Below are 25,600 nucleotides of genomic sequence, written 5' to 3' on the forward strand. Positions count from 1 at the left end.
TGACCACTAGTGTCAAACTATTTGGATTGGTTATATAACCTTGCATGGGTTAAAGAATCCAATAAACACATTATGATGCTCTAGGCCACTACGAAAATAAATGAAATCTTGTTTTCGGACAAGTGTAAATTAATCAACTATGCTTTATGGGATACAAATAATACAATGGTATTTATCCTTGATGTGGTGGTTGTGTTATGCTTGTGAACCAACCTTGGATCTATGCTTATTAAGGAATTCTCCCTCATGATATATATAGGAAGCATAATATGCAGCCTATAAATTCTTATTCATAAGAGCTTTTCAAGATCATTTTATTAAAAAAAATGGTGGTCATAGGTCTGAAGAAATAGTTTTTCCTATGGTTGATTTTATGTTTATTTACAAGTTATTATATTTATATAAAACTATTTTATCATAGAAGCTTAATTGTATAAATAACATCTCAAATAAACATAGGCAAAAAAAGAGCTATAAAATCAATCAATACAACAAATAAATACACAATAAAAGAATAAATAATAAATGTTCATTGTAGTTGGATGCTATAATATATCCCAATAAAAAGAAAAGGAAGCAATTACACTTTGAATATATACATCCTGATCCCAAACATGAAAGAATATAAAATTAAAACTAAGGTATGAGACATAAATGAGCTATTTTTGATATTTGTCTCTACATAGTTATGGTCATGTTATTCCATATGTTTTAGGCTCAATTGAATATGAGTTCAACTGCTCAAGGACCACATGAATTTGTGCAAGTATAATCATCTTGATGACTTCAATGATATGTTTATAATACTAGCAAGTATGGGTTACCAAAAAAATATGATTGTTGATTCTAGGTAGTTGACAAAATTTTACATGAGAAGATGTATATTTTTTTCAAACACCTAGATATGATGCCAGCATGTTAGAAAGGTGTGGAGGTTTAGCCCTACAACAAAGCACTAGTATGTTGATGTGGACTATAATACATTGGATAACTCAAGTTCATCAAGTCATGACTCATATGACCTACAATAATTTAAATGCAAATAATGAATGTCATGATGAAACTAAATTACATTTAGTATACAAGAATTGCAGTCAAGAGCTGTCATAAATCTAGCCCATGTTTGTGTCAAGAGATTTTCAACCACATTTAATTGTTCCTGTCTATCAACTTAATTGCAGTTAAGAGTTTCTCATCTCTTTTTCCCTAATTCATTTAGTATGCAAACAGTTCTTCAATGAATCACCAAAAACAGGTCAATTCTAATATGACCTAAATCACTTCTCATACTAACAAGCACTTTACATAGAATAAGTTCAAACAAATCTTATGAATTTAACTAACAACTAGGCTATGGCATCATCCCAAAAGGTGTGGTGTGGAAGATTCTATAATTCTTAAGAACTTCAGTAACAGATATTGATCACATTCAGCTAAACCAACAAGCTATAAGAAACCAGAGCTGATGTTGAACACACTCAGTCTCTTTGGTATCTTGCCCAGAATCCTTTCTTCCTAGTTGTCTCACTTTCGGATGCCGAACGTACAGGCCTTGACCCAATGGAGAAGTGCCTCTTCAGAAATTGCTTACTAGAGGAGCCCTTTCCACTGGAACTGGCTCCCATGATGGGTCTCTTACCACTTCTCCTGCCCATAGAAATAGAATGTCTGGGAGCATCAGGATCTGCATCAGCAACAGCGATTCGTGAGATTTTATTCCTTCCCTTCTGCTCAAATTTCCCAAATTGTTTCAGCTCGGGCCTTTCACCGTTATTTGCACACACCGGGCAAGGCGGATCATACATCTCAATCTCAGATGTGGAGCTCTCCAAGCACTCAGCATGGTAAACATGGCTACAGACTAGAACTGAGACAATAGGAAGATCATTTGTTGAGACTATCTTATGGGTGCTCCATGGAGATTTCTCCTTCAATATCTTTGAGCATATAAAACAAGTTTGCAGATCTGAAGAGCAAGCAGATTTTGGCAGGAAACTGGGACTAAATATCTTGTTAGTGAAAGAGGTGAGGTTTTCACTTTCAAATGACCACCTATCTCTCTGGGAAGAGGCAACAAGTTCTGAAAATGTGCGCATGGACCATCCATCAGAAGAACCGCCATGAGATTCTCCTGCAGAAAGTTCATTGCTAAGAACAAAGGAGTGCCTGCCTACTTCAGGAGAACTACCTTCATTAAGGGACTTGAGAGATGGAATCCTGCTATAGGAGATTTGTCTACAGAGTTGATAACCAGGAGAACGGCGGGCCTTTCTCGAAGAAGTTGGATCAGATGGAATAAAGCGGCTCATCGAGGAGGAAGGATCATCCACCTTGATTGCTAGAGGAGATGAAGAAGGAATAGCAGCTGAGGAATTATTGTAAGAAGCAGTTGGAAAACCAGATGATTTGATAGGGTCCTTTCCCTATTTAAAAGTAGTTGCAGTCAAGTAAGAATTTGTTGGAATCTCAAAGCAGAAAAGTAAAACTAATTGAATTTTCAAGCAGCAAAATGAAAATTAGTCCAGCTCACCTCTGGAGATAAATTGCCTGGTGTGGTTTCATCTGTCACAGCCATGACGTTAACAAGATGTTAGCTTTAATGTAAAAAAAAGATTTATGTGGTGAAGAATGGCAAAGCAGCCAGTTAAAACAGACTAAGAACTCCAACAAAAAAAAAAAAATTTAGAGGGATAAAAAACTATATGGGTACAAAAAAGGAGGTAAATTCTGTCAGTCAGAGGTTTCACCAAAATGCTGCAAATAGTCAAAAACATGGAAGAAAAGAAAAATTACTTCAAGAACTTAAAAACTGAAACTGCCAAGGAATAAATAGTTGTAACGGTACCTAAAAAAGAAATAAAACTAGTATACTATTTGATAAGCTTTCCTCTAGCAGATTTTCTTAATTATTGGTTGCCTCTATCTAGGACAAAAGTAGTTTTAAAAAGTTTGTAAATTAATTGAGAGAAAAAGTTCAATTGCATGTTCAGGTCGCTTTATAGAAATAAACATTCAAGATTTTTGCTTTCTTATCTAATTAATTATTTAATTATTTACATGCTAATTAGCTCTCTTAAATTTAAATTGATTGAATGCTTTAATAATAGCCTTTCTGGTAATTCAATCAATTTAGATAATGCTATGATGTTTTGTTTTTGCCGACGAAACATAAGACACTTTAGACAACAATCTTGATATAATTTTACTCAACAGCTACACACTTTGCTAGACAACATTGCTCACAACACAACATAGGATAGCAACATCAAACAGAAACTAAGATATTAAAAGAGAAAATTCGCATCAATGAAAAAGAGCTCCTTTCATACTATAAAATTATAAAATTTGAAATCCTACTTCTACAGGACTTGCACCAAACAAATGGCTATTCAAAGCAGAGTGAAGCTTGTATTTGCAAGAGTAGCTAAACAAAAGGAGAAACACAGCTTGGTTTGGCCTAAAAACACAGAAGGGAATGCAGCAGAGAATAGGTTACTTGACTCAACAATATTTAAATCATAGATAACAACCATTTTAACGTTTAGGTTTGGCCGATTTTCTTCATTCTTCGACATTCTTGTTATTATCATATTTTGATCTTATATTTACTCCATTACACTTCCTGAATTTTTTTATATTTTAACCACTAATCTTTTTCTTCCAGTGATAACCAAAAAGTTCCTCCATTCCTTTTAAGTTAAGACTGACATTGTAGTCTGCATAGTATTCAAAAAAATTATTTCATCCTTCCATAAGATAAGTTCTTTTTCAATGCTTACTTCAAAACTTCCAAGTTCTCTTCTATATTAAGTGTGTCTTAAGTAAGGCTTAATGAACATGCTTTGCTCATGAAGCATCAAATAAGGTAGAGAATACCCGAGTCCAACGGCAAACCCAAGACAAAACACAAACAAGAGGCCAGAAAATCACTTATCCTCGCATTGATGGTTCTCCACCATTTATGATGAAATCTAATTATTTAATCAAAATTTATATTTGTCAAAAACAAGTAGCAGACCATATTAAAAGAGTCATGATTCATAGCGCATAGCATGGTGCATATGTTAAAAATAGTGTCAATCATTTATAAAATGAATACTTTATTATCTAAGATCAAAAAAAAAATACAAAAGAAAAATCCCCAATCATAATAAAAAAAGTATGATCCATGTTATGTAAACAAAACCAATGATGTTTTCACAAACATGAAGGTTAATGAAAGAATGATATTAAAAAATAAACAATAATGGAAAAAAATAAAGTAAATCTAAAAATAAATCTATTATGGTGCATATGTTAAAAATAGCGTCGATCACTTAGGAAAATGAATCCTTTATTATCAATAAAAAATACAAAAGAAAAATTCCCAATAATAGTTAAAAAAGGATGATCAATGTTATGTAAATAAAACCTATGATGCTTTCACAAACATGAAGGTTAAATGAAAGAATGATATTAAAAAATAAAAAATCATTTCAAAAAAAAAAGTAAATCTAAAAATAAATCCATTATAGTGGTAGCAAATCATATTATTAGAAATAAAAGGCTAAGCTTTGAAGCTTAGCTCAAAACAGAAGAAAATTTATTTATGAATCTCATATTCATAAAAAAAATAAATAAATAATCATCATCACCAAAATAGTTTCTTCCCAATTTTAATCTCCCAATCTTAATGTCTTCATTACCTTTATTAATTTCATGCCCATTAACATATGCTTTATACCTCAAATGAATATTCCTTTTTTCTCCTTTAAAATTATCTCAAATGTTATGGTTTCTTTTCTTAAATATCACTAGACCTCACTATAGAAATCTTCGTAACAAAGCACTAATCAATTATATTCATTTTAACTCATTCAATTTTCTGTTTAGTCGTTCATTATCATCATGTATAACATTCAAATAAGTTGGTTTAATGATGTCATTATTAACGCCTAATAAAAAGGGTCAAAAGAGGGTTGATTCCAAGGTGGCTTTAATGTGCCTTCATCCAACTATAAAAGCCTTTTTTAAGATTGGGATCCACTAAGCTACTCTAAAGCCTCTGGGAAGAATATCATGATGCCCCCTAGATAGTGTAAACCGATTGAATGTCAAAAGAGCAATGAACCTGGACTATCCTATCTTGTTGGCTCCAAAAATTCATGACCACTCCTCAGAAGACTCCACAATTATTTTTATTTTTGTTTTGAGAGAGTTTTAGAAGGCTGAATTTTCACAAGGCGGATTGGATTGTAGATAAGACACTACCCAGAGATTTCGCCCTCATTTTGCGTGGCCTTTTTAATGTGGGGTGGGGTTCGAGGTTTCCCCGTGCCCAAGTCGCCGCGCGCCCTCCCCCCCCCCCCCCCCCCCCCCCCGATAATGGGAGAGCAATTTTTTATTAAGGCTAGTAATAATTGAATATTCAACATATAATAGCAGTAGGCTTAGAATTTAAATTATAGAATTTGCCAATTGAAGCTTAAAGCTAATAGTGGAGGAATGAAGACGAAACACAAATTAAGATCTCATGGTTCCGTCATCTCGGGCCGTCGTGGTCCCTGATCTACTTAGTCAGAGGAGGTAATCGACCCAACCTGATAGAAAATTCTTGTCAACAGCTATGGGTCGCATCGTCCAATAGATCCTTGTAGATCTGAGATGGATGTATGTCTAAGGGGATGAATTTAAATCAAAACTAACTAACAAAAAAATTTATGTCAATCAATTGTACTCTTATGATTCAAAACTCAAATGGTTGAAAACCATTGAGGAACATACAGGTTGCGACTGTGACCATAATATAATGATGTCATTTGGCAGCAACCACCCGATCAGAGGGCTCTAGTCGTAAACGTCATTTTGTGGTGTCATTTGACGGCAAAACCATGCGAACAGAGGACTTGAGCCATATTTTACTGGTATGTAATTACTTTGATTATGCATATAGAAATGCATTTGATATGAAATTCGCTCTTTGTGAGCTAAAGTTATTTAGAAATTTGTCACCCTCGACAAACTATTGCAGAAGACAGATGAATTTTTATCTAAGCTTTTAAGTGATTGAATTTTAACTAGAGTGTTTTAGTTGAATACTTTAAAAGTTTTGATTTAAAAGATTGACATCTCCGGTTGAAATCTTAGATCAACATGACCATTATCGGGAATTTGAACATTTAAAGTATTTATATTTGAAACTGGGAAATTTGGTTTTATTAGTTTAATTTTTTCAAATTATAAGTCATGTCAACTCCTATCTTTATAGGTAGGACGATCAGACAAGCAGATTTGAACTTGTAAATTTTTATCTTTAGAATTTGAATATTTATCTCAAAATTAATAAAGGAGGATCAAACTAGTAGAATGGACCTTGCAACTCTATCTTATAGAAACTTAGAAGAATCCTCTGATAGTTTAATCCATCTTTAATCTCAATTAATTCAAGGTTAATCAAACCTAAAAAAGCCTTTCAAAAGTCAAAGAACACTGGGTTAAATCTTGACCAACCTTATGGATCTAGTTAGTCCACTACAAGGGTTTCAACTGATTGGAGTTGGATAAACCTAAGTTAGCATTATTAAGTTCGCTAACTCAATGTGTTTTAATTGTTGGGTCCTTTGGGTTTCTATAAGGTCGTTGATATTTGATTAGGTGTGGGCAGAGCTTATGAAGCCTAAGAAGTTGACTAATGTGGCTAATTTAGTCTAACCTTATACTCAATTCAACCCATAAGAAGCAAACTGACGCAGGAGCTTTTGGGTTGAACTGATTGGTTCAGTAAGAGCACCGGTCTAATAGGGAGGTTGGACGGGCCAACTTAGGCTAATAAGCATGATCTGCCGCCCCTCCCACTATTTTGCCTATTATAAATATATGTTATTGTTGTTTAGGGTTTAAAATTAATAAAGGAGGATCAAACTAGTAGAATGGACCTTGCAACTCTATCTTATAGAAACTTAGAAGAATCCTCTGATAGTTTAATCCATCTTTAATCTCAATTAATTCAAGGTTAATCAAACCTAAAAAAGCCTTTCAAAAGTCAAAGAACACTGGGTTAAATCTTGACCAACCTTATGGATCTAGTTAGTCCACTACAAGGGTTTCAACTGATTGGAGTTGGATAAACCTAAGCTTAGCATTATTAAGTTCGCTAACTCAATGTGTTTTAATTGTTGGGTCCTTTGGGTTTCTATAAGGTCGTTGATATTTGATTAGGTGTGGGCAGAGCTTATGAAGCCTAAGAAGTTGACTAATGTGGCTAATTTAGTCTAACCTTATACTCAATTCAACCCATAAGAAACAAACTGACGCAGGAGCTTTTGGGTTGAACTGATTGGTTCAGTAAGAGCACCGGTCTAATAGGGAGGTTGGACGGGCCAACTTAGGCTAATAAGCATGATCTGCCGCCCCTCCCACTATTTTGCCTATTATAAATATATGTTATTGTTTTGCTGCACTCTGTTTTCAGATTTTTGCCTCTGCACATTTCTCCCTTCATAGGATTGAATCCAATGACGGAAAGATGCTTCGACTGTAACTCGTCCAATGTGATGTGTATCTTTCCTGTTCTTTCTTGTTGCTATTCCCCTTTGTTGTCGTCCGCCCTCCTTTGTTGTTCTTGTTGCCGCCAACCTCTCTTGTACCCACTACAGTAGTCGCCAGCCCCTCTCGGCACCCCCACCTACTGTCCCTACCCCTCATGCATCCACTCCAGCTGACGCCAGCCCTCTTGGCAAGCCCACATGCTATCCCAAACCCACCTGCAATCTATCTGTTGTTGTCACCCTCCAGCAACCCCTCTGCCACCGCAAATCCCTCTTGCTTCCTTAACCAACGACCACCCTTCCCCCTTCTAGCACCACCTCCGTTGTCGTCACCTCCCAACATTGTCGTTTTTGCCCTAATACGCTATTTGTGTCGTGTGTTGTTTCATTTATGTTTTCGAGAGTTTCGTTGTAATCTCCTTTTATAGTTCAACAATAATATTCGTGTTTCGGTACATTTTGGGTTCTCCGATATCACTAACCTGACGTGGCTTGAACTAATGTCAGTTGAACCTATACATAGACCTAGTGAATATTAATTTATTTTGAAGAAAGATACAAGCATGTCTCAAACCTATAAACGCCCAACCAAGTAATTAGTGACCATACCACTTTTACTAGAATCTTAGGTAAATATAAAGCAAACCTGATTTATGATGAGGATAAACTTTGGGTGGGACATTAAAACTGAGGATCTCTACTTCAATAGTAACCCCTAGAATTCAATTAAACCTAGCATCATTTCTACGAGTCACCCTTAGTCCATCATAAACTCATAGTAACTTTTTTGGTCAAGCCATCCTCATGGATAGGACTATGATTGGGATAACCAAAACTGCACTTACGAAAGTTGAGCACGCTTATCATCACTAAGAATTTTCCACACCTATCTTAAAACCAAAGGGGAGGTACCAATTTCCAAATGGGTCAACTTAATGCACATTAGGCATCTGGCCATAAAGTTAGGTTCCCAAAACCATAAGCAGCTAATAAAAAGCTAAGACTAAGAGACTCACTTAGGGCCCAGGGTCCAAGCTCATCTTAACCCAAGCCTAAGTTAAGTCTAAGCTAACCCATTTTACAGATTTCTCCTTGATCTAGTGACTCCTTGGTCCATCTAACCTAGTCATAGATACCTAAGACCCATACCACATCACTATAACTCAAAGGCCCCACCCCTAGGTTTGTGATAAAAGCCTATCCCCAAGCATTGGTTGACATAGCTTTAACCACCATTTAAGATAATATGCTTGACATATCTTTCTTTGGACAACATTATGCAAAGTGTTTGACTAACACCGGACCCCATCCCCCAACCCTAAGAACCAACTACATTGGTTGGGTTGTACCTCTCGCTTGCTCAATGATTCTGGCGACCGACAGCTTCTTACGGGCGACCCCTCTTCCCCCCTTTTTTTTAAGCGCCGACAGCATTATATTCCAACACCAAGAGCTTGCAATAAAGCTTGAAGAACTTACATGGAGAGAATGCAAAAAAGTACAAGATTCAGTTTTAATTAACATGTTTTTCAATTATCTCAAAAATACTTGTACATGTTTCATTTAAATAACAGAATGCTACAAGCTACTTTAATTAAAAATAGCACTCTATATTTCAACAAAATGTCCATGTTCTTGATGCATTAAGATGGTGATACTTGACAAATTATTATTAAAGAAAAGATTTTTAAGGGATTGTGGCACAAATAATGTACCCATTGACACCAAAGTAGTAGTAAAAGTTTTTTCCATAAAGCCCATTTTTTATAATAAATTAAAAAACACACAAGCTTTACATGCATGACAACTTACAATGGCTGAAAACTTTTTGCACGGATTGTAACTCATGCAATACATATGATGAGGACCAGAAACTAGCATACATAAAATTGACAAAATAGGGCCTACTGTTTGGCAAAAGAATAAAAAAGAAAACTATGATATAGTTCTATAGTAGTTGACGTTAAAGCGATGACATAGTCGATTAAGAAAAAAAATTAAGCCATCGTTCATTTGTAGAGCATCATAAAGAAAGACTATTTCTTGAGGTATGGAGTTCTGAGCATCCATTAGAAACATGACAGTATATGCTCTCAAACATAAAAGATAATGCAGCAGCCATATTACAGTCACACGTGAAGCACATAATGGCATTTTATTTGCTGCCCTGGATAATTCAGAGACACCATAAAAGACAAACCTATACATGTTATCTAAACCGATAAATATAAATCAGCATATTGCAAATGTTGGAAAAGTACCGCTTAGATAAAGGAAAATTTTATAAGATGGCGAGACCTACAATGCTTTTGCCGCGGAATGTTGACTTATGAAAGAGAAGCATAATATTAAGTGTTGCTAAGATGAGAATGCTCAAGTGGATGGGTGGCTTTACACTTAGAGACAAAATGTGAAATGAATATATCCATGAAAATGTTGGAGTAACTCTAGTGTCAGACAAGATTAAACAGAGTAGCCTTACGATAGTTTGGTCACATTAAATATCAACAATCTAATAACGTTGTTAGGAGAGTAAATGTATTAGATTTGAAATATGTTAAGAAAGTAGAGGTCGACCTAAACAGATTTGGGCATGTTGTATAAAAATGATCTTAATTTATTAGAATTAAATGAAAATATGACACTTAATAGGACACAATGGAGAAAACGAATTCATGTAGGCGACCCCACTTAGTGGGATAAAGGCTTGTTGTTCTTGTTGTAGTATATTGCAAATGATAAAGCTTAAGTTCATAGTGGAATCACACATTAGACCTTTTGTAAATTAACAAGCAAAAAACATAAAGAATGATTTATATAAAAAATATATATACACATATTGGGTAAAAGAGGATGCCCAAATAGCAATACTGCAGTAGTTGTGTTGCATCCATTAAAATGCAAGAGTAAAATTAAGAAGTAGTATGAATTTGCTAATGAAGCATTGTGATGTGTCCTACAAAGGAAAATCAAAACACTTTTGCAAAGAAGAATGCATTTGCGCCGCACAAATACATTCTTGACATTTTTGAGCCATAGGAAGGTAACTAATGGATAAAGAATTTTGTTGATAATGCATTTCCTTTGGTAGTTGTAGGGAGAAGTAAATTGTGGGAATCGATTGGAAAGATCTGAAGCAAAACTTTGAGCAAAAACTAACAAAAACAGAACGAATAAAACACCAAATTTAACGTGGAAAAACTAGAAAAAGGGAAAAAATCACGGAGTCATGTCATATTAAGAAATTAACTATGAAAAAAAATAAGGAAAATCATATTACTGTAAACTCAAGCCACTTTACGCTTTTGACACAATGACACTTGCACTCCATTGCACAAGAGAAATCGAAATCCCTCCCAAAATCGGCGTTGCGATGTAGCACTGAGACGCTCTAACACTACACTCCAATACTCCATACTCTCGACTTTTAGCACAAAATTTTTTTTTCTGGGAGTAGTGTTGTGGCGCTGTAAAGAGCACCTCAATCCTAACCGTTAAAATAAATAAATAAAAAGAAAGATGAAAATTGTCACGACCCAACCTAGAGTTTGAAATTAATTAAAATGGGAACAGACGATCAGACGATGAAAACTAAATTTTTCTATATTAATTTTATATAACAAAAATTTTACTAATCAAAGAGAACTTATAAAAAAAAATAAAATTAATACGGCTAAATTTATCTCAATTTTGATTGTCTGCATCTTTTATAAACATTTCATCTTTTATTGTTCATCTTTTAAAGAAATGATTAAACCTGTAATATTAAATTAAAACAATAAACTATAAATGTCAGTGGGTACATCTACTTCTAAACTACAGTAACATAACGAAAATGAAACAATATATATGTCAGCTAAACTTTTTAATAAATCAGATAAAATATTTGATAATTTATAAATATCACCGATCACGATATTTCATAACATTCAATCTGTTTTAATATATCAACAATATGTATATATCATTTTATATTTGTAGAACTGTCATAGAAACACCGTCTAAAATTATATCATTTAAGATGTTTCAAATATCAATATCATTTTCCATATACGTACCCACCTTAGTGCTCCCCCGTTAGTACTATAAACGAGTGAACACTATCATAGTCAAGCAAGCTAGTGCTCCCCCGTTAGTACTATAAACGAGTGAACATTATCATAGTCAAGCAAACACCACATGCAATCAACATATGTAGTTCATATTATTCATACATTTATTTCATTCAATTCCATATATTCTATATTCATTTACATAATGCATAATAGTAGCAATTCTAAAATGTAAATTTGTCACAATGATATGACCAACATCTAAGAGATCATCTAAATCACAGTAAAATAATGCAATTAGGTTTCAATAGCAATCGATGAATTCAATTTAGAAGAAATAAAAGCTACTATAACTTATTAGATAGCCACTATATTTTATTGATGAGATTCAATACCTAAGATGAACATAGATCGCCAATATTGCTTGAAGTTTGCACTCGCCATTAGATATATCGATGAGAAAGCATATGAGTCGATTCCACTTAGCATTTAATAGGTCTTTTTCACTTGTATCTTCTTCTATAAGAATACATCTACGACCTTATTTATTTCCAATTACATGAAAAACATTTCCATTGAAAAGCACTTTAGCATGTCATTGGCAGACGTAATAAAAGTCAGGCACTCTTATCAAATGCAGCTACAATTATCAGTGTAAACCAAAAAGGCTTTCTTGATGTTTGACCACCCTATTGAAGAAAAAAAGAGTTATGATATCACTACCTTAAGCAAAGAAAATGGCATGCAAATGTAAATGATGATAAAATAGCAATAAATGCAACCCATCTACAACAGACACCTACGAAATCTACAAATGTTCTAAAACTCAATCGTAAAAATTGACTCCACCTAAGTGAAGGCAATCAAGATGTAATCAAAACCATGAATAGTTATGTAATGGTTTACCTTCAGCTACACAGACATCTAAAAAAAGGAAGAAAAGCATGATTTTCAAAAAAAATGATGAAGCGTATTCTGTCACAAGTTTAAAAGTCTCTATGATTGAAAGATCTTAAAGACCAACCTTCTTATCAATTCAAGCAGAAATTCAAAGAAATAAGTGTCTTCTCAGTTTTGGCCAACACACAAAAAAAGATATTATTATAGAAGTAAAACATCCAAGGTTCTTTAAAGCATAATAGAGGCCCCTAAAATATCAATTACCAAGAAAATTCAAATAATATAGTAGTAAAACTACTTATTATGAGCATTATTTTCATAAGGGTGAAATCCAACTTAACGAGGAAACCGTGATATGCAGATTAAATTTAGTAAGAGATCAATCAAATCACTTTTGATTGTGTTTTGGGCATCAGATAATGAAAAGTTCAAAAAGAGGTGTCCTTTAAAGTTCAAATTGTTTGATTTTCATAAATAAATTGCCAACAATGATGATTCTCAAATCACAACATTAATACTGGAGAGGTTTTATAGGAGTCTAAAAGTGAGAACGAATCGTCAATTGACAATCAAATGAGAAAAATATAAGTTTTTGACGCAAATTTGTCAGATTGAATTTCATCTTAGAGCAGGATAAGAATGAATTTAAATTTCATTTAATTATTTAGATTAGTTTTATTTGAATTTTAATATTAAGATAATTTCTACGAGTATTATCATTTTGTTTGAATTTATCTAAGACCATTATTTGTAGACAAGTCTGCTTTCTTTATGGATATTGTTTAGTAAAGGATAAGAACTTATCCTTACTGGATTGACCATAAAAAAAGGTTATATTTCCTGAAAAAATAAGAAAGGAAGTCCATAAAATCTAAAATATTTCCCATCTTCCTCGTCTTCTTTTGTTGACTAGTCCTACAAGCTGTTGTAGTTAACTGAAGGCATGGCTATAGTGCCCTAGTGAACCAAACCGTTGGTTCTTTGGCCTTCTGTTATAACTGCAGAAATATCTATGCAGTCCTCCAATTCTCTATTAATGCCTAGCCGCTGACTACGACACCCTACTTGAAGCTGCCTTCTTCATTCCTGTTCACCTCTAAAGTTAATCGAAGGCCATAGTTGATAGAAAGTCTCCTATAGCATCAAAACCTACGTTATTAGGGACGCAAGTAAAACATTACATAGTCCTTGTTCTATAATTGTAAACACTCATTGGTGGTTTATGTCAAGCAATTGAAATATCAGCATCGGAAAATTGCATTTGTAGAAAGGTTCTACTTGTTAATTAATCCTGTGACCTCCAATCACAATGAAATCAAAGTAAATACTGTTTCAGGTCATCACTCTTATGGCTTTCAAATAATACAGATCCTTGTATCTATCTGTGGGATACTTAAAAGTGAAATGGATATACGAGCAATAAAATTCAATCAAAGTAGAAGATTATGACAGCATATGATTATGTTGAAGTGCAATACAAGATTACTATAAAGTCATTGAAGCAAATAACTTGTCAAAGAGATGAGGAGCAAGAATATATGATGCCAAATAGTTATCATATATAAAGGTCTGAGTTCAGTTATTGTCAAGAATAGAAAAACTTTACCAAGTATTATTCATCTCAATAACTCGGAACCGTCTAAATTGCATATTCATTGCATTTAATGAAGTAATGATGATGGGATTATTGATTGAACAGAGCTTTTTCAATAAGTTGGTTAAGGGAAAACTAAAACTCCTGCGTTAACTCTCCATGGCCCTTTAAATCTGCTAAATTGACTGAAACTATTCATGAATCATGAAAGAAAGAAAAGAGGGGAGATTCTAAATTAAACAAAATTTCAGTTTGTGCCCACCCTACAGCAAGCAAAATACATGATTATTTTCTTTTGTTGCATCTTTATGATGCTAATAATATAAACACACGCACACACACGCGCACGACGCACGCGCGCGCGCACACAGATATATATATATATATATATGCCAGGCAATATATAAGTCCTTCCAAATTCCAGATAACTTCTTAATGATCATTCTAAAAGCTGCTCATAAATATGGTAGAATAATTCATACTTGCAGAAGATTAATCAGTTATTAGAAGGAGCCCAGCTAATTAACATTTTACGCAAGTAATACAAAAGTGATCAACAAAAAAAAACAACTTACCTGAAGCAATGAATTTGAAGTTATTAGAGCCTTCACTTACACAGGGCTTTCTCCATTGGGAAGATGAAAAAGCTTTAGGTGGACTTTCACTATCAGAAAGGCCATCAGTTTCTGTATCTGCTGCACTCTTAACTTCAGAGGTAGCATTTCCACTGTTATGATGAGAAAAATACACCATGTTTTCCACAATGTCCTCAATGTGAGTTCTGTTGTCCCACCGAAAGCTCCAAGAAGGGGAGTATCTACTGTTCCTGTAAGTAGACACCTCATGAACATTCCTAGTAGGCAACGGTTTGCCCCTTGCAGCTACACAACAATTTGCTCCCATCTTGAAACAGATAACGCACAATACCTCCAAAATTCTATTAGACGAATACTGAAAATCCTATGGAAGTCACTAGTTGATCTGCAAAAAAAGTTTCAGTTGCATTCCTTAGCTTACTGACAGTAGCAGAAATAAAGAACAAACCTTAAAATGCAATCAAATAAAATCAAAATGCAAGAAAACCATTTGTCAATGACAACAAATGGATTATGAATTTGTTACTTAACGAAAGAGGTTTGCATTAAGAAAGTGTCAAGGAAAAAACCAACGATGCAGGATAATAACAAGCTGCTAGAGTTCCCGAAATTTTAGAAGTAAACTATTTCTAAAGAAAAATGTATTAGGTTTCTCAGGAACAAAAATGCATTGGAGATATAGTGAGAAAAAGAGAGATCATCGATACTCCCCACTCCATTAAAGCTACCAAGCCGCGTCTTTTAGACCATCCATTTATCCACTTACATGAAACTCACGAAATCCTAACTAAAATTTCATTTTTACAGGAAAACAAACTTTCTACGCCAGAACAAAGAAATACCATCACTCAGTTCATGGATCAAGGAAAATCTCACACCGTTAGTGGGCGCAAAAAAAATGAGCTTCCAGGAAACCGAAGAGCTCACCAAGAAAGGTCCGGCCTCGAAGAGCCAAAATCGCAGACCGATACATCAATAAACACCATTAACCAACCAAGGGTTTCGGATCTAGCCTGGCCATCTCCAGCTGAAAGAACTCCGAAGAAATCGCCGCAGGGAAAGCCCAGAAGCTACGATTGGCGATCCCTCTATTTCGTTTAGGATTCTTAACTTCTATGAGGGGCTGAAGCGTAGAAGTGCGGAAAGGAGGACGAAGGGTTCCAGCATGCTCATGGTGATGGGAGGAGTCCGTCACTCTCCGTTACATTGCTGTCTCAGTTTGCTTGTGTTTGTCAGTGACGGAGCTAGCCACGTAGGACATTTCCAGTCGTCAGTCGCCAATCATTTGGTCAAAGCTCCCCTTTTTTCTGCCATACCTTTGTGTTCAAATTAGTATACATTAATATTTTTAAAAGATCTCATACATATCACTCATTTCTCATATATTTTTCTCGTATATTCATAATGCACATGCAAACACACATATCAGAGAGAAGAGCAACTGAGCCAATCACTATAAAAAAGTTAACCTAATACAATAGTCTACCTTTCAGTAAAGTTGATCCAAGGGAAGATAATGTTCTACAATATCTTCGACCATCACATGAATGCACTAGAGGCGCTTCACTAGGTATCAATGATTAACAATCAGACTAGATCAGTCGATCGACCCATACTTATCAAGTTCAGCTAACCGAGCCGATCCCATCAATTTGAAGCCAACTATGCTTATTTAATTGAGCTAGAAAGTAGTCAAAAAAGAAGTCTATGCATGCAAAAATATCATAATTACAAACCCCTTCAAAGTAAGGGGAAAAATGTAATATCATCATTATATCATGTTTTTTATAAATAGGAGAAACATTGAATGCACCACCATAAAATTTATAATGCAAAAGCATCTTCGTTATTCAAAGTATAACACTTTTGTTGGCACTAAACTCTTATCCCAAATATCAGTTATTCAAGTTATGTTGCATTAATTTTACAAATTTCTTTAACCTAATTATCAACTTTGAATGCACCACCATGAAATCTTGTACCTACTGTCAACAAGCTTAGAAAACCACTAAAGATCAACATAAATATCTTTACATATCAAGTTTTTTTTTTGTCCACACATTATTGCTACAAATCCTACATACAAGTAATTGACATAAACAAAGTTTTATTATACTCACCTCTACCTAATCATCAAAACTTAATTAGTATTATCAACCTTAAGATTTTTCCAACCTTAATTAGTATTATTGTCTAACAAAGCTTTGATAAAATATCATTCCCAAAGTTACTGACCAAGTTAATATCACCCTACTTATTTTTGCATTTACTTACTATTACTTGACTCAAAACAAAATTTGATGTCACATATATGTTCAACTAATTTTCTTAAAACAATTTATCTATTCATAGTCCAAAAATCAATTGTCATAAAAATCTATCCCTTGGCTATGTGATAGTTTATATATTAAAAGTAAAATATAACTTAATATAGCCTAATTTTTTTAGTGTTTTATATTAATTCAAACTTGGCTAAATGTGTATGCCTCATAATGCTTTTAATTAATAATATCCATGCAAGATTTTTTATAATTCCTAGATCCTCCTTCATTTGTGTGTTTTTTTTACCCTAACTACTATAAATTTTAATTCCATCTATTATCATCATGAAATTTTTTATACCATTTATAACTAGTCTATTAGCTCTCTAGTTCTTTTTTTTTTCTTTCTAAAACCATGATTATTTAAAAGGTGATATATGTCATTTCTTTACATATTTTCTTAAGTTTTTTAATTATAATGTATTGGTTTATTACCATAGAGAGATAATTTTTCATATAATATTTATAGTTTCTCCTAAAAGGTGAAGGGCTTAGGTGTATTTGGTTTTTTTAAAAGTCATTCATATGTCATTTCTTTACATATTTTCTTAAGTTTTTTTAATTATAATGTATTGGTTTTTTACCATAGAGAGATAATTTTTCATATAATATTTGTAGTTTCTCCTAAAAGGTGAAGGGCTTAGGTTTATTTCGTTTTTTTAAGTCATTTCACACTAGTTTTTTATTTTTTATCTCCCTCTTCATTCTGGATCAATTAGAAATTATGTCTACTTATTTTCCTAATTTTGATCAACTCCCTTTCTCCATATTGTTGCAATGTCTTTTAATCGGATATTTGGATTTATTTTACTTATTTTCATTTTTACTACTATTTAAATTCTCTTATCTTGAAGATTAAATGGAATAGCTCCAATTTTCTTATACGTATTCCCTTGTAAATTGGTTACTTTCAAAGGACCCTACACAAGATGGCGATACACTATGAAAGTCTAGATGCATTTTTTCAATTTTCAGTGTGACTTGAAGTGATATAATTATTGGGGTTCCAATTATGAAGTTGGTGACAATAGAGACTTGTCTTCTAAAATGTTGTCAACCATAAAATTTTATTGGTATTAGTTTCCCTTTACATTTTCTTGGGTTGCCTTCTCTTATTTTTCATTATAGGATTAATGTTGATTCTTTAATTGAAGTTGTTCAAATTGTAAATAATTAGTATCATTAAGTTTATCTTACAAAATTAAAGCCGTGTCATGCAAATAATATCTTATTTTTTTTATTTACCAAATTTATACTTGTTAATTTTCAGAATAAACATAATATTGATTTTTTAATATATGCTCTAGCTAAATCCTTAGTAATCAGTGCCATTATGTTTATAATATGTATTTAAAAGCTAAGTTACTCTTTTCATATGCTATATTTTTATTTATCAAATTTATACTTTTGCATCAAATATTCATTACTTTTCTTTGCTCTTAGTAAGGCTTTGGAGATTCAAAAGGTTTGTTGTCTATGTCTCAATCTTAGAATAACTTTTACGAAAAATATTGTAACACAAACAAATTAACAGGACATACTAGACTTAAATAGAGCACAAGAGCTATGGATAATGCATTATGATTACACTGAAAAATTTTATGAACTTTCTTTTGAGGAACCTCGTAGTTATAAAATCTTTAGATATTTTAGTAAAATGGATGATCATTTTCAAGGAGAGGAGATATGTAATATGTAATAGGCTCCTACATAAGTATTTACTATTTTGTACTCTATCATTTAATTTTGAATGCATTCTCATTTTTTATGAGACCCTAATCTTTAATTTAATCTCATTTTTCATTCTTTACTATTATGGTGCCCACCCTTCTTAAATATCATTAATTTTTATTTTCTTTAAGGACAAGTATAAAAATTTTAATGGTTAAGTATTTAAAAAATTGATCAATAACTCATTTTAATAGTAAAATATGATGAAAAATATGAAAAAGAAGGGAAAAATAAAATCAAAATTACAAACTTCAAAAATATGAAAACAACAACATTTCAAGAAATAACTAAATCTCAAATAAGGTTAGTTCTTGATTTAGCTTCACATCATAACATTTCTAACTCATTTCTAACTCACTCTCTTGCCCTCCTCAATTCTACCAATCTTCTCTGAAATTATGGCTATATCCAAATGACATCTTACAATATTCATAAGAGTAAAGGATGGTTCTATAGTCTAGAGAAAGAGTGCACAACATAACAATTTTATGTAAATTTTATTGCAATGATAAAAAATTAAGAAATGATATATATATATATATATATATTGAAACTTTTGAGCAATAAAATGTTCTGAACATAATATTAATAATAATAATAATAATAATAATAATAAAACAATATTCATACTACAATATGACAAAAATGGTTTAAAAAATATTTATAAATTGAATAAAAAAAATTAATCATGGAATTATAGGTAAATCCTAATAGGTCATAGTTCAATGATATTTTCAGGTATTCAAAGATTTTTTTTAAATATTTTATGATTGTTATAGGAGCCATCCATTAAGTTTTTGAAACCTTCAAATGTGATTGGTGGGATATAGAAGTAGTGGCAAAGATACTAAGGTTAGAAAAGAAAGGTGAACCTCTTCTTTGGTAAATAACAACAAGATGATTTTCTAGAATAATAATTTACAAATAAAGAGGCCACAGTTTGAAAAAGTACTAGAAAGGGAATTAAAAAGATTTTTATATTATATTATTTTTGGTAAAAATTAAAGCTCTTTTTATATGCCAAAATGCATGTAATTTTGTAAAAAAAAAGCTAACTTTGACTTAGTTTGGCTAAATTAACTTTAGAGTGTCAATTCACCATTAAAAAAAATGAAATATATTGCACATGCATTAAAGAAGAAAGAGTGATTATATTTAATAGTTTTAATATAAAACTAAATTCTTCACTAAATAAAGCTCATGGCCACCATACCAAAGTGGGAGAAGGTCTTCATCAAAATACCTCAAAATTCAATTTTCAATCAAATTATTTCTTCAGAATTGAAATTACAAAATAATACAAATTTATAATTTTGTCTTGATGTTATACTTGAAAATTGAAAGTCCTAAAGTATATGGTTGATTTTCATCTTTGTAGGAGTTAGTCTGGCACCTGTGGCAGAGGAGTGGTCGCCCCTAAAGTATATTGGATGACATAGATGCATGAATGGTTAAGAATGAATGTTAACTTTCCTTTTGACATTCATTAGCTATTGGAAGGTCTTTGGGTGAGTCTCCAGGTCAAAATTGTTTATTTAGAAATCAAATAATATTGGCTTCATAACCTTTCAACTTAATTTCCATTAAGATGCCTCCATAAAGTGTAATACTCATTGAAGCTTGAAATACTTTTTAAGTTACTATTGTATACCATTATGATACCTATTAAAATATCATAATAACGTAATGTAAGATAACACAAAAATATAATGTCTAGTAACTATATATAAACTATGAAAATATGAAATATATGACTATAAAAATTCTCTCTTTATTAGTGTCCACCAGCATGACTTGAATAATCTATGATTCGTCTGTAGCATCCCGCAGCTTAAAACACACATCCAAAACTCTCTAGCACTTGTTCGGGGCACAAAGTAGAGCTGGCAGTGATTTGACCTTAGCTGAGAGAAACCACCATCAGAGGGGCTCATTCAGAACACGAGACAGATTTGGTGCCCGTTTTGGCATTTAGAAGTCACCACACATTCAGGAGCCTCTAGTGGCCAAGGGAAGCCATGGAGTCCTCCTACACGCACTACAGAAAAGTTGGGATTCAGGGCGCCCTACTCGCGTCGTAGTTTGGGGGCAACCTTTGGCTGTGATTTTCCCGATGAATCACATATCAAAATACTTAATTTTGAAGTTATGAGACTACATTTCACTCATATGGAGTCTCTCATAGCTTACAGATTGAGAAAATCCCCATTGGGCTCTCTTGATGTAACTCAGGGTTTCAAGGCTAGACCAACACCTCGGTGCCATCCCCAGGCACCTAAGTACCAAAATGCCCTTTAAGATGCTAAAAAATAGTCATTTTCCTGAGCCCTCGGAAAGTAGGCGCCTCTTGGGTGGTGCCCAAATGCTAGGGGCCTCATGCCTTGGCACCAGACTGGGTGCCTAGGCTCTAGGAGCGCTACACCTAGGCGTCGGTTCATTTTCAGCTAGCTAAAAAGCCTATTTTTGGCACCGATTTGACGTCGGTATGAGTCGACATTCATAAATCTCTTTAGGCTTGAGGAGAAATACATGAAGGGTGTTAAACCTATGGGTTTAGCCTCATTTGGCATGCTCTAAGTACCTCTCATTAGTTATTTTTGGCTTCATCAAGGGGGCAAGTTGGGGATTTCCTTGGGTGAGCTGATTTAACCTAAGGGAGTCTCACTTCTTCCCCATCTCTCTCATTTTCAGTTTTCGAGGGCTGAAGTTTGGAGTGCTTGAGAGGGCAAGGGAGAACTCTTCTTCTTCCTTGGAGTTAGGGCATCTTCTTGAAGGCCTTGAGGTGGAGAGCTTGGGAAAAATGTGAGAGTGAGAGCTTCTACTTTCTCTTCCCTTTCTTCTTCTTCCATAAGAAACTCTTCTTCCACCTTTTTTCTTCCTCCCCTCCTTCATTTTCCTCTACCACTTAACTTGCGTGTGTGAGGATTTTTCCTTGAGCAGGAGTTTGGCTAGCAAAGGAGCAAGGTTACTTCTCTCCTACACTAAAGGTGAGTTTCATCCTAGCTTGGGGAAGGATCGTCGGAGCACCGCAGGAACATCACCGAAGCTCAGAACTTCGTCAGAGTCTCGCCACTCCCTCCTTCTAGATGAAAGTTTTTTCGTTTTTTGAAGGAGTGGAGTGGAGCTTGTTAAAGCCTCGTCGAAACGTGGGTTTCTCTCCTATCGTTAAAGAGAGTTTCCTCATACGAGAAGAAACTAGGCATCCTCCGCACAAGTGAGATCGTTAAACCCTCTGTGTTTTCTTTCTTAGCCAGCACTAGGATTAGTTGTTGGCTAGGTGTCGTGGGTTTGGTCACTCACACAAGGCAAGTTGGTCGATTGACACGAGTCGGCATGGCCACACGCCTTTGGATCGACCGTTGATTACTTAGAGGAAGCTCTAGGTTTAGGAAAATTTTATTGGATCCTAGCGAATCCGAGAGTTTCCCTTATTAGCCTTAGATCTATACCTAAGCGGGTCAGAATCTCAATTTTCTCAGGGTTTTGGGGCTTCCAAGCTTTCTTACGAACGGTCAGTATCTCAATTTTCATCTAAGCGGGTTAGAATCTCAATTTCACCTACAAAACATTTCCCATTCCATCGAACGAAATCTTCCAAGTTTCCATGCTTTTTCCATCACAATTTTGCAGGATGAGAAAGCTACAAAGCTGCATCGTTCGATCATGAAGAATGGGAAGTGCTTTGTAGTCTGCTAGTTCTGCAAAATCGTGGAAGTTTTGTAGGACGGAAAAAGCATTGTAGCTACTACGCCCTACGAATGGTGAAGAAATTCTCCTACGAAAAATTGGAAGACAAATTTCTACACATTTCCTCGCCAAAGCCGGAGGCGGCTATGCCGAGAATGCAAGAGCTCCAACCCTAGGCACCCACATGAGGTCGTTATGATGAGTTAGACGCATTGTCGAGTGTTTTTTGGGTTGCATTGCATAAGTGTGTTCATTTGTTGCATTGTGGTATGTTGATCATGTCGCATATCGTATGTGTGATTGCGTGAACACTTCAGTTCGATGGACCACCCCGTCCTGAACACCCAATCTTTTAGGTTTGATCGAGTGCACCGGTTCGATCACCCGCTTTATGTCTGATCGGCTGTCCCAGCTCGGTCGACTCATTTTCCATGCTCGATTGGCAACCCTGGTCTGATCGCTCAATATCTTGGATTTGATCGACCGCACCTGTCAGATCATTCTATTTGGGTCCGATCAGCGGTCCCGACCAAATCTACTCATTTTCTGCGCTCAACCAACCACCTAGCTCGATTACCTAATCTTTTGGGTTTGATTGACTGCACCGGTCATATTACCCGCTTTGGGCACAATCGACTGTCTAGACCCAATCGACTCATTTTTCGGGCTCGATAGCCCATTCCTCTGTGTTCGATCGACTGCACTGGTACAATCACCTGCTTTGGGTCCGATCGGATGTCCCGGCTCGTTCGCCCAATCCAAATATTTTGGGTTTAATCGATCACTCGCTTTGGGTTCGATCTGTTGTCCCCATTTGATTACATGATCTTCTAGGTTTGATCGGTTGTTCCAACTTGATCACTTGATCTTCAAGATTCGATCACCTGCTTTGGGTCTGATCAATCGTTCCAGCTCGATCAGCTCATTTTATCGGCTCGATCGTTCGCCCCGGCTCGATTGCCCGATCTTTTGGGTTTGATTGATTGCACCTGTTTGATCGCCCACTTTACGTCTGATCAGTTGTCCTAACCCGACTCAATCGCCCAATCTTTAGGTTTAATCGACTGCCACATGTTGATCACCCACTTTGGATTCGACTTACCACACCGTGTTGATCACCTTCTTTGGGTGCAATTAATCGTCTCAAGCTGATCACCCGATATTTTAGGTTTTTATCGACCACACCAATACGATCACCCTCTTTAGGTCTGATTGGTTGTCCTGTTCCGATCGACCTATATTTTGTGTTTGGTCGACCACCCCGGTATGATCGCCAGATTATTTTGGGTATGATTGATTATGCCGCGTCAATCACTAGCTTTAGGTCTGATCTGCCATCCGAAGCCGATCACCCAATCTTTTAGGTCTGATCGATTGTCCTGGATCAATTAACCCATCCTTTCAGTTTGACTGGCCACTACGGTCCGGCTTGTATTCTTCTTGCATCATGTTGCATGTTTATTTGCATGTGTATGAAAATCTTATTTTGACTTGATGTCTACAATGTCATTGCATGTAAAATATTTTTATCTTGCATGCTTTGCATGTGGCATGTTTGGGTGCCTCTTTGAACAACAAAGTTTGGAGTCTCTTTAAGCACCCCCACTTATGGTGTCTCTTTGGTGCCTACACTTGTAAGTGTCTTCCCCACATACGATGTTGTATGCACGAGGATGGACACTTGCACACTTTGGGAGGAATTCACTCGCTCACGAGCCATCTATCTCACTCTCCCTACGACGCCACCTAGAGGGTAGTAGATATTTCACATCGTGTTAAGCACGAGTCATGCTTCCTATCCACTGAACTAGTGTGATGCACAATGTGTGTTCACATAAGTACTTTTTTTTTAGTCTTTTTTTATTTTCCTATATACTTTTTAGAGTCATGAGGAGTCTTGTAGTAGAAATAAGATATGGACACTTGATCTAAGATATTTTGGCTCGGGAACCTCGTGATAGGGGACGATGAGCAGTAGCTCATGTCTCATATCTTAATTCTACATTTAATATAATTAAGATCGAGCATATATATGCGGAGTTCAACCACTTTTTTCTTTTTTGGGATACATTGCCGACCCAACGACACTGGTCTCTAATTATTTTGATTTGACTTATTTTTCTGTCTTATTGCATGCTTGAATGCTTGAAATGAATTTCATTGTTTCTTTTTATGGTTTATCTGAAAATCTTGAATGTAATGTAGGCTCTTTAGGACTTAAAATTTGCTACAAAATCCTAATAAAATATTCAAGATAATGAAAATTTTAAACTAAAATATTAAAGACTTTAAAATTCGCACTTTACTTTCCTACATTGCTTTCGAGCCGAATTTTAAATGGGTTGTATCTCAAGTCATATAATAGGGCCTCCACGCTTAAGACTGTAGTAGATAACTGCATTTATATTTGCATATCCTGAAGAGAAGCCCTAGAGCTTCTTCAACCCGACTGACCCAACATAGATTTCTACTTAGATAATTGTCTATTGCGTTTAGGGTGTTAGAGATTGCCCTGACTCAGCCAGGGTGCAAGTCCGTGGAGATTATTTTTCAGCTCTGTAGCTGGACCTCTTCTTTCGTTTCTTTTTTGAGGCAATTCTGTCATCTGTCTAGCAAGTGTAAGTTCTACCTGTTGAGCTCCACCTTGTAGGTCATAACACCAGAGTTTCCTTCTTTTAACCTTAGGGCTACCAAAGTCCCCGTGGACGATGCAGTTCACGGGTTGTTGATCGGTGTTCTGTGGACATATTTTGTCATGGTAGCTTGGGATGACAGACCTGTCAAACCTCGACCCGACTATCTCTACCTGTTTAGAATAACTATACCCTTCCATTTTTGAATACTGGTTACTCCAGATCTTAAAAAGAACCGAGAAAACAGATTGACATAATAATTGGCTTATAAAGCACTACATGAATTGAACTACTCATAACATGTACAATCATCAAAGGATCAGAAAAAAAATAAAGTCATCCATTAGCACGCACATGAGAGGTTTACATTAAAGCTTGTTAATATAGCATTGGGAGTATTAGAAGTTACTAAGGAAAAATAAATAACATCTTCGGATAGACAGATAATATATTATAATCCCAAGCTGCTAATAATGTATTCTTCAATTTGAGTACTTTTATATTTGAAATCAACTCATCAAGGGAATAAAATTTTTCGACCTTAAGAGTTTTCCAACTTT

At 34.7% G+C, this 25,600-nt stretch overlaps 1 protein-coding gene across 4 annotated transcripts; it reads right to left on the minus strand.

Moving 5' to 3' along the window:
* Nucleotides 1–1,084: 1,084 nt before the first annotated feature.
* Nucleotides 1,085–15,887, minus strand: LOC110019258. Of its 4 annotated transcripts, XM_020716865.1 has the most exons (5): nt 15,596–15,887; nt 15,000–15,053; nt 14,648–14,898; nt 2,531–2,562; nt 1,087–2,423 (listed from the first exon to the last, which is right to left on the minus strand). In XM_020716865.1, the coding sequence occupies exons 3-5, from the start codon at nt 14,823–14,825 to the stop codon at nt 1,479–1,481; spliced, it is 1,155 nt and encodes a 384-aa protein (XP_020572524.1). In that variant the 5' UTR covers nt 14,826–14,898; nt 15,000–15,053; nt 15,596–15,887; the 3' UTR covers nt 1,087–1,478. The 4 variants fall into 4 exon arrangements, with proteins under 4 accessions (XP_020572526.1, XP_020572523.1, XP_020572524.1 ...); XM_020716867.1 differs by lacking the exon at nt 15,596–15,887 and having other exon boundaries at nt 1,085–2,423; nt 15,000–15,050; XM_020716864.1 differs by having other exon boundaries at nt 1,086–2,423; nt 14,648–15,053.
* Between the last annotated feature and the right edge of the window lie 9,713 nt (nt 15,888–25,600).

Source organism: Phalaenopsis equestris, unplaced genomic scaffold (genome assembly GCF_001263595.1).
Source record: "Phalaenopsis equestris unplaced genomic scaffold, ASM126359v1 Scaffold000054, whole genome shotgun sequence".
In the NCBI taxonomy this organism is placed as follows: domain Eukaryota; kingdom Viridiplantae; phylum Streptophyta; class Magnoliopsida; order Asparagales; family Orchidaceae; genus Phalaenopsis; species Phalaenopsis equestris.